This window comes from Cydia strobilella, chromosome 7 (genome assembly GCF_947568885.1).
Source record: "Cydia strobilella chromosome 7, ilCydStro3.1, whole genome shotgun sequence".
Lineage (NCBI taxonomy): Eukaryota > Metazoa > Arthropoda > Insecta > Lepidoptera > Tortricidae > Cydia > Cydia strobilella.
In genome coordinates this window covers 6,251,841-6,266,378 of record NC_086047.1, presented here as the reverse complement: position 1 = coordinate 6,266,378, position 14,538 = coordinate 6,251,841, and the positions used below count along the sequence as shown (strand labels likewise).

The window sequence follows — 14,538 nt, the reverse complement described above, 5'->3', positions numbered from 1 at the left end:
TTTCCTTAGATTTTACTTTCTCTTATATTATAGTTTTAACTTTCCGCAAATGACCTATAGCTATAGCTTATTGCTCAACTTGTATACGATTTCATCAACACGCCACTATCAGACTGGGTTAGTAACAAACTACAAATTTACTTCCTAAAACCATAACTACAGCCTGAGGCGATTCTCCGAGATTATTACACAGATACTTACACGGTACGCTTTTATCCCAGTGACTTAATTACGATCACGCCAATAAATACTTATGAAGCTATATCATTTTTAACCTACTTTGAATGCAGTTTTTCGCTTCCTTCTTAACAATCTTATCTTAAATACCAATTGTTCTTCGAAATAATTCTTACTGCCAGTAAATAAAGTACAATATAAATAAAGTGTTGTGGTAAAAAGTCAACTTACATCACGGCTATTACAGACTATTATCTGATTATAAAGCATCTTAAGTGATATTACGTGCCAGAAGAAAAACATGGGGAACTGTTAACGATTGTTTTATTGTAATGTATACTATATTTTATGAGAACACAATTAAGTTATGTCGATTTAATGTAATATCATGTTGTTGTAATTTTTACGGACAAAGATTTAACCAAAGATCTACATATATCCTATAACACATACGTAATTACATATTTACTATTTTGTATACAATCATTTAAATGTTGTCTTTATTCACGCAGTTGATTTTCTAAAAAATCGGCTAATTAGAAAATACCTCGATGATGCTCGAAAATTCATGCTATGAAATGAAGACTGCCAAATTAAAAATTAAGATATTTTTTGTTCTTAAATGAGATGAAAACTCAGCTTTCTTAAACTGATTTCGGAGATGTTTTATAACCGTATTTCCGCATGTTAGTCTATATAATAGGTAATTTACGTCATTCGCTCATGCGTTCCAAATCAAATTAATCCCTAGAAAATCATCTGCCATTACCGATTTTTTTTTTTTTTTACTTTTCGCTTTACGTACTTGTGTGGAAAATTTATTTGTACTTTTGAAAAAATATATTTTTTTACATTTTTTGTAATGTTTTTTCTGATTGCGTAATAGAGTTGTTAATATATAAATAATTTTTATTTTAGATGCTAATTGTGTTGATAGGTCAGTGAGATGAAGGACGAACTGGTGAAGGCGGACGACTTCAACGTGGTGGTAGTGGACTGGGCAGGCGGAAGTCTACCACTATACACGCAGGCTACCGCCAACACCAGGCTGGTTGGCTTGGAGGTGGCGCACTTCGTCAACACGCTACAGGTAACTGACTGTAACTAACTTCAACGAGGTGGTGGTGGACTGCGGGCGGCAGTACTGTTATAGACGCAGGTTACCGCCAACACCAGGCTGGTTGGCTTGGAGGTGGCGCACTTCGTTAACACGCTACAGGTAACTGACTGTAACTGACTTCAACGTGGTGGTGGTGGACCAGGCGGGCGGCAGTCTACTGTTATACACGCAGGCTACCGCCAACACCAGGCTGGTTGGCTTGGAGGTGGCGCACTTCGTTAACACGCTATAGGTAACTGACTTCAACGTGGTGGTGGTGGACTAGGCGGGCGGCAGTACTGTTATAGACGCAGGCTACCGCCAACACCAGGCTGGTTGGCTTGGAGGTGGCGCACTTCGTTAACACGCTACAGGTAACTGACTGTAACTGACTTCAACGTGGTGGTGGTGGACTAGGCGGGCGGCAGTACTGTTATAGATGCAGGCTACCGCCAACACCAGGCTAGTTGGCTTGGAGGTGGCGCACTTCGTTAACTCGCTACAGGTAACTGACTGTAACTGACTTCAACGTGGTGGTAGTGGACTGGGCGGGCGGCAGTCTACCGCTGTACACGCAGACGGTACACTTCGTCAACACCAAAGATAGATATAACTCCGTAATAGATGGATACAGTCTAAAGAAAAAACGTGCCTCGAAAATCAAGAAAATTTGATTCTCGAACAAATGGTGCCACTACCTTTGGCGTACTCTCGGATAGATGGCGTTGACGGTTTCGTTTAACAATTATAACGCATATCAGTGAAAGAACATGGGTCAAAATCATATAAAAATAATTAATGCAAATAAAATAAAATAAACATTTATCCATATATAAATACATTTTATGGTATTTTTATACATCTTCATTTTTAGTTTTAATCGTGTGTCGATAGATGGCAGTCAACTTACTGTGGCTACAAAATTTACTATGATAGTACCGCTCTATCCTATTATATCCTCTGGTCAACACGCTACAGGTAACTGACTTCAACGTGATGAACACTGCAGGAAATGATCTGGATTTACTTAATGACCCTGTTTGCCTCACTTTCTGGTCGTGCCCATAGGTGAAAGTCATAGCGTCAACAGTCGTGGACCAGGGGCTGTTTCACACATGTAAGGTTAAGGCTCGCTCTTGCTTCCCACTGAGCGTAACTTAGTTAAAAAGGAATATTTTATATATGATCCATTATTAGGTGAACCCATAGTTGTTTTGTATGGATTAACCGCTATAGGTTTTTTAATGCCAAAAAAAATTTACTATATAACAGTGTGAGATAATATTTTTCCAGAAAGACCACGGTTTGAATCCTCTTGACGTTCACATCATAGGCCACTCGCTTGGTGCCCACACGGCGGGTTACGCCGGGGAAAGGATACAAGTAAGCATTCTATAAAAACAAACGGCATAAGTTGTACACTAGAAATAAGTATTTGTGATGTTTAGAGGCTACGCATATCGTAGTTTGTTCTCCATAAATTTACGATCAGGACAAATGTTCGTAAGAATTAAATTCTTCTACCCTTTATAGCTGTAGCTAGGTACCTTTTTAGACGCACTCGCTATTTTGATAACACACACCTAGCCTTACCTTATAGAAAAAGTCGTCAATTGCTTTGTTGCTAACAATAGATTTAATGATTGTGTTTAATCTAGCATTTTACTTAGGGATTAGGAAGGATAACAGGCCTGGACCCGGCCGAACCATATTTCCAAGGAATGCCGACCAATGTGCGTCTCGACCCGACCGACGCTGAATTCGTAGACGTCATTCACACAGACGGAAAAAGCATTTTCCTTTTAGGTAATGCTTCCACGTAACTATGACTGTATACTTATCATACTTACCCACTGGCTTTTATTAATCCATGACGCACTTTCTTAGATAATTGCGCATGTAATCCGTTATCACATTAACTTAGATCTAAGCTTAGTTGCTCTTTTTCAATAAAACGTACTAACAATATAATAACATATGTTTATTTAAATACCTATATATTGTAAATATCTATTACTCGGGGTGATATCTGATGTGATCAGAATTTATCATTTCATATTTGTAAAGTAAGATAAATGTTTTGACCCGTTAAAATCTTGGTATGGTGTCCAGTCCAGAGTTCCAATTGGTACCTAATACCTACCTATGAAAAATAGTTTCAGGTTACAGGTTAAGCTAACTTAACGCTTTTTCTCAGTATAAAACAATCATTATTTTCTGTTAAAAAGTGGAAGATCTCGTAATTTATAACTTGTTTTCTTTGCATTTTTTTTTGGCGTTAATAATTTTACTGTTTCGTAACTAGACTGCATTATACTCGTAATTGCGTTCAGTTACAACGGATATAAGTTGTTTCCTGATTATATTTCCGATATCACCCTCAACGCTTATTGCTATTAATTCCATCAAATTCATGAATATATATTTTTTATGTATTTATCGCATACGGTAACTAATCATCCACGTGTTTTATTCACGCGTGCGACAGACTTTGTGTTTATGGCAGGATATGGTATGTCGCAACCCGTGGGTCACTTGGACTTTTACCCCAACAATGGGAAGGAACAGCCGGGTTGTGACCTCACCGAGGGCCCGCTGGTGCCCCTCACGCTGGTCAAACAGGGCCTGGAAGAGGCCTCGAGGGTGCTAGTGGCTTGTAATCATGTTCGAGCTATTAAACTTTTCACGGAATCTATCAACGGGAAGTGTTCCTATATAGGTAAGCATTCTTTCAATATTAAGTTGCTGATTGATTGATTGATGATTATTATGACGTCTAAAGGACATGTCTGTGTAAAAGTTTACGCAATAATTATTATTACAAGATAAATTTCAAGATAAAGTCCCATCCGTATGAAAATAAAATATCTCTAACTAACTACAGAGTACCTATATACAATGAATTTAGTGGGTCTCTATTGTTTCCCATATAGTTAAGTCATAATGTATTGTTTGTCTAAATTTTCGTTAGTCATAATTTGGTTTTTCTCAGAAACGCGTAACTTTTCAGGATTGCCATAAAACAAACCTAACCTAACCTATCTATAGGATAACCTCAGGAAAATCCTGAAAAGTTAATGGTTTCAGAATTATGACTTATGATAATATAACAATCATTACTTATATATTACATCACTTTCAATAATTATGTCAAACAAAGGGACCCCGAATTTAGTCGATCGACGAAACACCGCAATGTAACGAAAATTTCATGCAAGTTCTTGAACCGTCTAAATGGGGCTTTAAATAAACTGTCTCTTGGTTCTAAAACTTGAAAGAGTTAGTACCTACTGTGAAATGTATCTGCAACAATAACGATGGAGACCGAATCCCAGGATGGCCACAGCCTCATCGAATTTATTCAAACGACTATCGATACTGAAATTTTTGTGTTTCAGGACATCAGTGTCCATCGTACCAACATTTTCTGGATGGAAAATGTTTTCATTGCGGCCACGGATGTGCGATCATGGGGTACGCATACTGTACATTATCATCAGAAAAAAACAAGTCTTTATTAAGGCGCATATTTGATCTGACTGTTACCGTCGGGAACGGAAACGGAAGTATTTTGACTGCAACAAGAAAACACTTGTCCATCCATGTCCATTTCTGTCGTCGATCTCCAAGGGCGTCGCCAGGGGGTGGCAGGGGGGGGGGGGGTCAGCTTCCTAAGAAGAATAGAGAATAAAATTTGTAACTAAATGTATGCCTCCTTATATCAACTGCCTCCCCCTAGCCTGTCAGCTGGCGATGCCCTTGTCGATCTCCTATAATGGAAACATCAAGTTTTGCGAAACCCAATCTCTCTTGAATGTGAAAACCATTTTTGCACTTTTCCTATGTGCCGAAATTACTTACATGTTACAATAACTGCCATGAACTAAAAAAATACCTATGCCTTGATTTTGTTCCCTAAAATATATACGTACATACCGGTATCCAAAATCAATCCCCACATCACAGAAATAATTCCATTTGTTTCCGCCAAGCTCCTAATTTTACAATTACGACGTATTATTGCCATTCATAAATTAAATTTCCGGTATAATATCAGATACTTATCTTGTTGTTAGTTTCCACGCCGACAGTTCTCCAGGCTTAATAACGAACAAAAACAACCAGTCAGAGAACGAAGTGTACCCGTCTGAGGAACAAGAGACTATCGGAGCTAGGTACTATCTCAACACTGGTAAAGCACAACCATTTTGCCGTAAGTACTCGAAATTCGGGCAGAGTTTGTGTATCATCGACGAATCCACGTTTGTATAATTTTAGCGTACAATATCTCAAGATTGATCGTGATCGCGTATCTATTCGCGTGCAAAATATCAGAACTGATGATCACGCTACGCCACGGAGATATGATAGGTACGTTGAAATGGTACAAATGTGAACCCGTTTTAGTATAACCTCATAAACTTTTTTACAGATGTTTCATGATTTTTAAATGTAACTGATTTATTAGTAAGAAACAATATGTGTACCTAAATTAACCGACATTATCTGTGCTTTCTTTCAGAACGCCATTACAGGATCGCTATACAGCTAGCTAACCCGAAAGGAGCAGAGTCTTGGGTTCAGGTAAATTAATTTTTACCTTTTAACGTACCTAATACCTTATTTACTTTAGAACTATTACTCAAAAAGCGCTGACTAATGTCGACTATACCGTCATATTATGCTGATTTTAATCGTCACTCAAACAACACTCATCGACTCAAAATTATTGTACCGGTACGCCAATCGTTATTGTCAGATGAAAATTGACAAGTTGGTGAAATACGACCAGGGTGTGGGCGACTTGTAAGTCTAACCGTACTTCGGCTTCGTGATCGTTATTTAAAGGTATTTTATAATTTTGTTACCATTAATCTAAACAATTATCTTTAACAGGGTTTCTTAAAAGTGACGCTACTATCCGACCGGGGAGTAATTCGAGGGATGGATTTAACCCCGAGTAATTACGTCAAGTAAGAACTTTCATTCCACACTTCTACGAATCTCTACGAGTATTCTACGAGATGCTGTAACTGACTCGATTTGTGGTTTCAGATTAGAACATGGAACATCGTTCACAGTAGTTGTCACACATCCAATGGATTTGGGTGGTAAAGTTAGAAAGGTACCTAGATGTATAATATTTTTTTAACCATGTATATTTGATCCGACCACTGTTATTATTATTTCATATAGAGACGTCATGTCAAACAATGTGTCGCAACACTTTAATATTACTAGAAATTGTAATACAAATAAAATAGAGCAAACAGAAGTTTTACATACTTACAAACAATATAATCGCTATATTTTATTTTGATTACGATTACTATCAACGATAACTAACACCATCGATATATGTTACTTCCATCAGGCGTATTCTAATTTTAATTAAGATAGGATATAAATTCGATTAATATATAATCACTCTATACCTAATTCAAATTAGAATAAGTACCTTTGTTGTTCATGCTGTTTCATTTATTCTTCGATCGTATGGGAGTAATGGGAGGGATCTAGCGCTAGCGCGGCGCGACGACTTCGGGAGAGTATGTACTTTTTCTGTTCCTATGGTTGGTTTATCGTATCTATTTATTGTCTGTTTCATGAATCGATATACGCAGGAATATCGTGCGTCGTACCTAGTTCATAGGATCATAGGTAGTAGGTACTAATACTTAAAAACTCGTATTCGTTTTTACACTATAGTGTAAAAACGAATACGAGTTTTTAAGTATTAGTACCTACTACCTATGATCCTATGAACTAGGTACGACGCACGATATTCCCCCATATAACCATTCCGGTCGCAGAATCATCAAAGTAGTAACTAAATGTCAGATGTGTCGAAACGGTGTCGTAACCGTTACTACACTTTGCGACTGTGTTCAGTTTTGGTAACTTAGTGTGGTCGCCGTGTGCACACAATGTGGCCAGAATTGTTTCAGTAACTAAGTGTCGTCGCCGTGTGTACACTTTTCGGTAACAAGGTGTCGACACATTGTGTACACTTTGCGTTCAGTTTGTGACCAAATCTCTACAAAATGTGTCGTAACGGTTACTGAAATGTTTCGAAACATTGTGACCGCAAATGACAATATAAAATACCTCTTGAAAACGAAGGTTTGTCAAACTGTCCATTAATAGCAGTGTTGCCAGATCGTCCCAAATAGGACGATTTTCCGTCCTTTTTAATGCCACACCGTCCCTTTGTCGTCCCTTCCGAACTACCGTCCCTTTTGGGCATCGAGCGTCCAGTATAAAAGATTTAATGCCATGTTGTCAATGATTGACGTTATGAAGTTCGGGTCTCTACCTTCTCTTAGCGCCTATCCTTTTGAAGGTATGCTTTACAGTATTAAAAACCTGTTACGAAAAGGGGACCAACCATTGGCGCAAGTAGCGAATCGCATACAAGAACTGTCGAAATTGAATAGACTACTTGCAACAAATCAGATCCCGCCCTCAAAAACGAAATTTTACTGGAAACTGGTGAAAAAGTTTTTAAGACAGTCAGAATTAGTAAAAAATACTCGATATCTAAAAACAATAAGTTAATTTTTAACAAGCAGAAACGTCTGCGATCGATGCTATTAAGCTTAGAATTAATTTAAAAGTGGAAAAATTACTGCCTTGGTTGAGACTTGAACTCACGGCCTCTGGATAGATACTCCAGCGCTCTGCCGAGGCATCCAGAGGCCGTGAGTTCAAGTCTCCCCGAGGCAGTAATTTTTCCACTTTTAAATTTATTCTAAGCTTAAAAACAATAAGGACAAGTGGTTTCTAACTACTGACAAAAATTTAACAGAAATGCAATACGCTACTTGTGTAGAAGGAAAAATAAAAGTCTTCGGCGGGAATATAAAAAACAAATATATTTTTTTTGAGTTGCCATTTAAATCATCAAACATAAACATATATGCCACAGCCCCACAGCGCTCATTTATGAAAATGAAGAATTGAGAGAATATAATTTAGACGACATTAAATGCAAAGTTTTTGCTATGGATTGCAATACCGAAATGGTATTCTTTCCAATATTATCAACGCTTCGATAAATAAACATTAATTATTAACATTCTCTAAGCATACTTTTTTTAACCCTTATCTTGGCAAGGCTCAAAATATTTTAAAGTTTAATATTTGTTCAGTGGTTGACCATACTAAACTATTATAAAATAACAAGAAAAAAACCAGGGTTTTCCACTTTACGAGTTTTCGCCCGGGAGGCTATTGGTCATTAAAATCGGTTCGTGGCTCGCAGTCTATATATTATATCACAACCATACGTTTGTACTTATTTAATACTTATTTAAAACTTAAACTACTAAAACGAATTGCTGAGATCATTATACAGGATAACTAAAAATTAACGACTTAATTGTATTCGGTATTCTAGTGAGATCCTCATAGATAAAGAAAACATATTTAAAAAAATGCAAGAAATGTCACGGAACGCTCACTTTTTGTATGTACTTTATATGTAACAATGTGTGAAAAATAAAAACTTTTATAAAAAAAAACTTCCGGACACAATTTAAGAATCACCAATATAGTACCATGTTTTGTATGAAAAAAAAAGCTTTAAATGATCTAAAATGATTTCAAGAACAATATACTAGAAATTGATTTCGTCTAACTTACACTACTTCAGTCATAATAATAAAAATTTATTCTGTAAAAGGTAGAGTACAGGATATGTGTAATACAAAATTACTATTTTTAGCAGTCCAAACTTTACGAAGTTTACAAATAAATATGAGCGACAAAATCAGTGCTTTACGCGCGCTAAACGTCCATCTGAAGAAAAAAAACATTACTAATTTAGTCTGTTTTCAAAAAATTGATCTGTAAAACTGCAAGATGAGAAGACGTGCTAATAGAAACCAGTACTTGTTATTTCTATTAAGTACGTATCAAAAGGTGTACAATTTCTGCGACTTAATCTAACAATTTTACATTTTTGCGACTAAAATCGATAACAGGCTCTTACTAAACTAAAACGACTTGCTGAGATCATTATAAATAATAATTAAAAATTAACGACTTAATTATATTAGGTATTCCACTTTACGAGTTTTCGCCCGGGAGGCTATTGGTCATTAAAATCTATATATTATATCACAACCATCCGTCTGTACTTATTTAAAACTTAAACTACTAAAACGAATTGCTGAGATCATTATACAGGATAATTAAAAATTAACGACTTAATTATATTAGGTATTCTAGTGAGATCCTCATAGATAAAGAATACATATTTAGAAAATGCAAGAAATGTCACGGAACGCTCACTTTTTGTATGTACTTTATATGTAACAATATGTGAAAAATAAACTTTTATGCCAAAAAAACTTCTGAACACAATTCAAGAATCACCAATATAGTACCATGTTTTGTATGAAAAAAAAAAAGACCGTAATTACCTTTTGTATTGTTTTTGAGCTCCCGATATCCCCGATATGATATAATGAGGGTAGACAGAGCGCAGTCTATACAACTTTGACACCCACCCGCTATCTTCAGTCACCCGTGAATAAGATGCATGTAACTGCGTCGAAATATCGGGAGCTCAAAAACAATACAAAAGGTAATCACGGTCTATATAAGTAGTGAGACTAGCCGTGAATCATTCAAAACTCTTTTAAAAACTTTTATGACAAAAACAAAAAATCTGGACACAATTTAAGAATCACCCGATTGCGTCGAGGAATCATTTGTATTTTTGTTTGTTTTATTTCCTTCTTGCTTCTTTTCTTTGTCATTTGTATTCTGTAGCAATTGGTTAGATCTGAAAATAAAGATAACTTGCGGTCACGTTGGGCAAAAAACTATGTTTAGTTTGTTTTTCTCAGGGCAAAAGGAACAGTATTAATATGCAAAATATGTAGTAAGGCACAGAAATACCAAAACAAAAAGTCACAAATTTTTACGCAAATAAATCGTACTTTTTTGGTCTGTCACTATTATTTCTACGCCATTATAGCATATTTTTGAACCGCTCATACGAAAAGTACGTAAAATCGTACTAAAATGTGCGGTTTAGCCAAAAAGTACGATTTTAGTACGGTTTTGGGCGGGGTACGTTTTAAGTACATATGCTATTCAAAAAGTACGTAAATAAAAGGTACGATCTGGCAACACTGATCTAAAAACAAATGAGTACAAGGAGCCATTTTGCAAATCCAGTAACTTTGTTACTACTTTTGACATATGTCTACACAGTGTCTACACAGAGTCTACACAGAGTCGTAACATTGCGACTACTTTGTGACTGGAATTTTTCTCAGCCTTAAACCATATTTTTACATCATAATTACCAAGTTTAGTAGTATGTAAAGCGTTATTTTTATTATTTAGGTATAGTATATGCATCGGAGCACTAAAATTGCATCAAATAATGTAGTTATGAACACATGCACTGAGAAGTAAATAATTTCATTTCTGGCTAAACTAAAATAATGAGGTGGCGCGTTGATAAAATTACACCTAGTTAATCAAATCACTCGAGCAGTTTAATTTCCCATAGTATTTAAAGCCATAATGTAATATAAATGCTAACAATAAATACTTACGTCTTGTAAATCCTTCTTAGCGATGGCGTTTGTCACTTGTTTATTTTTATTTAAGTATATTTCCATCTGACAGTTCCCATTTGAAACGAACAAAATGAACGAATGATTTTGGGATAACTAGTCGCAAACTGGTAACAATGTGTGCACACGGCGACGACACTTTGTGACTGAAATGTGTCTGTGTCGAGCCTTCCCCATTTTGGTAACGACGACGTAACGGCGACCACACTGCGACCGTTTTGTGACCGGAAAAGACGGTGTCGACGCAAGATGTGTCTACACCGTGTCGTAACGGCGACCGAAAATGGTTGTTAGGGTAACTTATATTTACTAACTAAATAGGATTGAACCATAAGCTCGCACTGTCAAAGTTATCAGATCCCATGTAGAGCCAAGCTTCTAACTGTACTAGCCCTAACTTCACAAACTCTACACAAAATATGTCAAAATATGAGGCTCACCCCCCGCCCTCTCCTACAGGTTGCGACACTCATTGTTTGACATGACGTCCCTATATGAAGTAATAAAAACTCAGTGGTATTTGTAGTTCATATTATGATAAGACGAGGCAGACTGCACGCACTCACAAACATCTTGTTTCGCAGGTGGAACTATCATGGGAATACGACATGAATGTGCTGGAGCCGCGGTCTCTGTGCATTCTGTGGTGCAACGACCGCTTGTACGTCAAGTCGGTGCTGGTCGACCAGATGGAGCTGCCTAGCAGAGGGTATGTTGAGAATTTCGAAGTACCTACGTCAGCTTCCATTAATCTGTGTATGACAAGAACTTCCTCGATTTCAGTGTGCCGCAAGATGAAATTTAAGAGAGTTTAAGTTATATTGTTAAGAGGACATCATCTCATCAGCTATAATAGGTATTATTTTTGTGAAGAGCACTTTCGTGTCAATTGGCTGAATGACCCGGTCCCAACAGTAGAGTCAAACTTGTAAAAGCGCTCATATAAATTAATATGCAGTATTACTTCTTTATTTAGAATAAACTAAACGTTATCTGTTGTGTAAAGCGTTCTGGCCCACAACTTACGTACATATTTAGAACCTTTCTTTTTCGTTTTTATAATGTCATGCATGATTCCCCAGAAAACGCAACGTAGACTTCAGTAGCAAGCTCTGCACGCCAAAGCGCGAATTCGCCGAGATCCCCAACCGGGGCTCGGCCAGTTTCTACGACAACTGCGGCAGGTAGCGACGCCGTGTCCGCGCGTCGGCTTTAGTTTCCACCGGCCGCGCACTAAGTGCCACCCTGCTACTTCTCTACATAACATTGGCACTGTGTGCGTCTGGCATCGAACGTGAAAGACACTGTGTACATAAGCAGCAGAAACAAGACCTTTGATTGGTGAATCAGCTGTCGTGCGAGAAACGCCTCTGTGTACACCCAAACCCAATCTAACAACGGTTCTTGAAGACCTGACATGCAGGCATATCTGATCATATCAACCGGAACACGTCCACTACTGGACAGAGATCATGCTCAAAACGTTCAAGAATATATCCACAAGGTTGTACGTGCCTTCAATCACATCAACTGACTAGATTGGTCCACTATTTTAGAGGCTTTTCCACGTATGTCCGGTATGTGCACGAAAGGCGATATCTCACCGGTACAAAAAGCTTTAGAACATCACAAAAATGAAAATAGTGAATTATTTAGTGATGTGGATATTTGGATGGATCGGGGAGTAAGGAACCAGTGACTGAATCCCAGTGATACAGGGATGTGAGATTCTGTACCTAAATTATAAACTTGTTGACGTTAATGTTTAAGACGCTGTTGAATACTCGTTTAAACATAGTTTAGGTATTGAAGTAAACTTGTTTCAAAAGTATTTATGGCCAATTTTGATGTTTATTATTAACTCAAAGTATAAAATTGTAGATATATTTTCAATCTTAAAATTCTGTTATTTATTTATTGACGGTTTTTGTTTATTTCCTTGCGGTTGTTGTAAATATTATTACGTTAAGTTTGCTAAAAAAATTAAGTAAACACTATATCTATAAGCATTTATACAAAGTAAGTCCGAACAAATTTTATTTATTTAAAGGTGATTTTATACTTGCCGAATAAAAATGCTAAAACCTAAACTTTTCTTTTACTTCCTACAAAAAGAAAACAGGTAAAAACTGTTTGTTCGTTTAGAGTTTTCTAACTTACCAAACAAAGAAAGATTGCTTTTTTACTTGCGCCATATGATTATTTTAATAAAATAACCATCAGGCAGGTTCAACTTGCATGACAATAAAGCTAATTAATTTAAAAAAAGTAAGGTTAGAATTGCTAGGCCGTGTTTGGTATCTTTTTCGTCTAAAGCGGGGGTGCTGGATCCAAACATGGCCTAGTAGCTTCACTGATGTAGAAGTCAAGATAAAATGGAGAGCCCCAAATAAACTTTCAAAAGAGGATATCCCGAAAATTATTCAAGATATCGAAAAACATGACTAGGTTAAACTTGTAGCAAAAATCAGCTTTCGGTTTGTCTAATTAGTCATGTCGCTAAGACGCAAAGTTTCCAAGATATAAAAATTGGACCTTATTGGGAGGCGATGACTAAATTTATTAACTTATTAATGACGTCAGACAGGGATAGATTATACAGGGGAACCATAGACATATATGTTCCCGCTGGTGTAACTAAATGCGATTTTGACCCCAATGTATCGGCCCCATTCGTAGTGCTCGTAAGGCCGGTCTTTGCGAAGTAATATATATGTACCTTAATAAATATTTAAGAGCCCAAAAATAAGAAACTACTATAATTTAAGTGGTTTATTAAAAAAACAATCATCATAAGTACATATCATTGTACAATAAATAGAACGAGACAATTAACCATGATACTTCATTAAATTCCGCATAAGCCATTGCCATTACATCTAATACTGCTTAATAGTAACATAAAAAACATGAAACAAATGACATATTAAATACTCGAGAGAGCAAAATATGTGTGAACCAGTGATCGTTATCGGTGGCAATTTTGTGGCAGCCACTAGACATTACAAATCATTTTAATTGAAATTGGCTGTAACTAAGTACTGAAAACTTATTGCTCTGTCACGAAGTCACCAACAGATTAACGGTCAGACGGTCACTGATAAGAGCATTTTCACATTGTCCGATCAGATATCGGATGTCGGAAGGTAGACTAAATGTGTTTCTCTGTATTTATTTATGCATTAAATAAATCATTAGTACTAAAAAACGATAAATAACGCAAAAAAGGCGGGCTTAATGCCAATGGCACTCTCCTGCAGCTGTTTTTGTCATAGGTGCCTTCTGACATCCGAAATCTGAGAGGCGGAGATAAATTCAGTCACGTCGGAGCCCCCCGTCAGCTGTCGGACCGATAATATTTGTTTGTGTGCGTATGTGTAGGCATAATGCTTGTTAGTGTGCGTGACCGCTAAAGACACCGCCCGGGCGCACCCCTGCGGCCTGACTACGTGTATGTAGGATCCTACATCCGATATCGGATCGAACAATGTGAAAACGCTCTAATGACGACTTACAATTTACTAATACAAACGGTACAAAAAAATGCAAGACTATCTCGTGATATAAATATACATAGGTATCAGAAATAAGTTGGTTGTCACCACTGATTGCCAGTCTTCATACTAGAACTAGGTACTCGTAATTAACTACAAGCATTATTTTTTT

The 14,538-nt window shown here is 36.9% G+C and overlaps 1 protein-coding gene across 4 annotated transcripts in view; it reads left to right on the top strand.

Annotated features, from left to right (window-relative positions):
* LOC134743015 (pancreatic triacylglycerol lipase-like) overlaps positions 1-12,962 on the top strand; it is a 53,968-nt gene extending 41,006 nt beyond the window's left edge. For 3 of the 4 annotated variants that reach the window (XM_063676281.1, XM_063676280.1, XM_063676277.1), the window contains exons 5-15: positions 1,115-1,267; positions 2,570-2,659; positions 2,947-3,082; positions 3,765-3,995; positions 4,675-4,750; positions 5,353-5,489; positions 5,799-5,860; positions 6,173-6,249; positions 6,332-6,401; positions 11,457-11,581; positions 11,955-12,962. In XM_063676281.1, coding sequence (XP_063532351.1) covers positions 1,115-1,267; positions 2,570-2,659; positions 2,947-3,082; positions 3,765-3,995; positions 4,675-4,750; positions 5,353-5,489; positions 5,799-5,860; positions 6,173-6,249; positions 6,332-6,401; positions 11,457-11,581; positions 11,955-12,060 — 1,263 coding nt within the window. In that variant the 3' untranslated portion in view covers positions 12,061-12,962. The remainder of the gene's footprint in view (positions 1-1,114; positions 1,268-2,569; positions 2,660-2,946; positions 3,083-3,764; positions 3,996-4,674; positions 4,751-5,352; positions 5,490-5,798; positions 5,861-6,172; positions 6,250-6,331; positions 6,402-11,456; positions 11,582-11,954) is intronic. The other variant, XM_063676279.1, reaches the window with a different exon arrangement.
* The last annotated feature ends 1,576 nt before the right edge of the window (positions 12,963-14,538 follow it).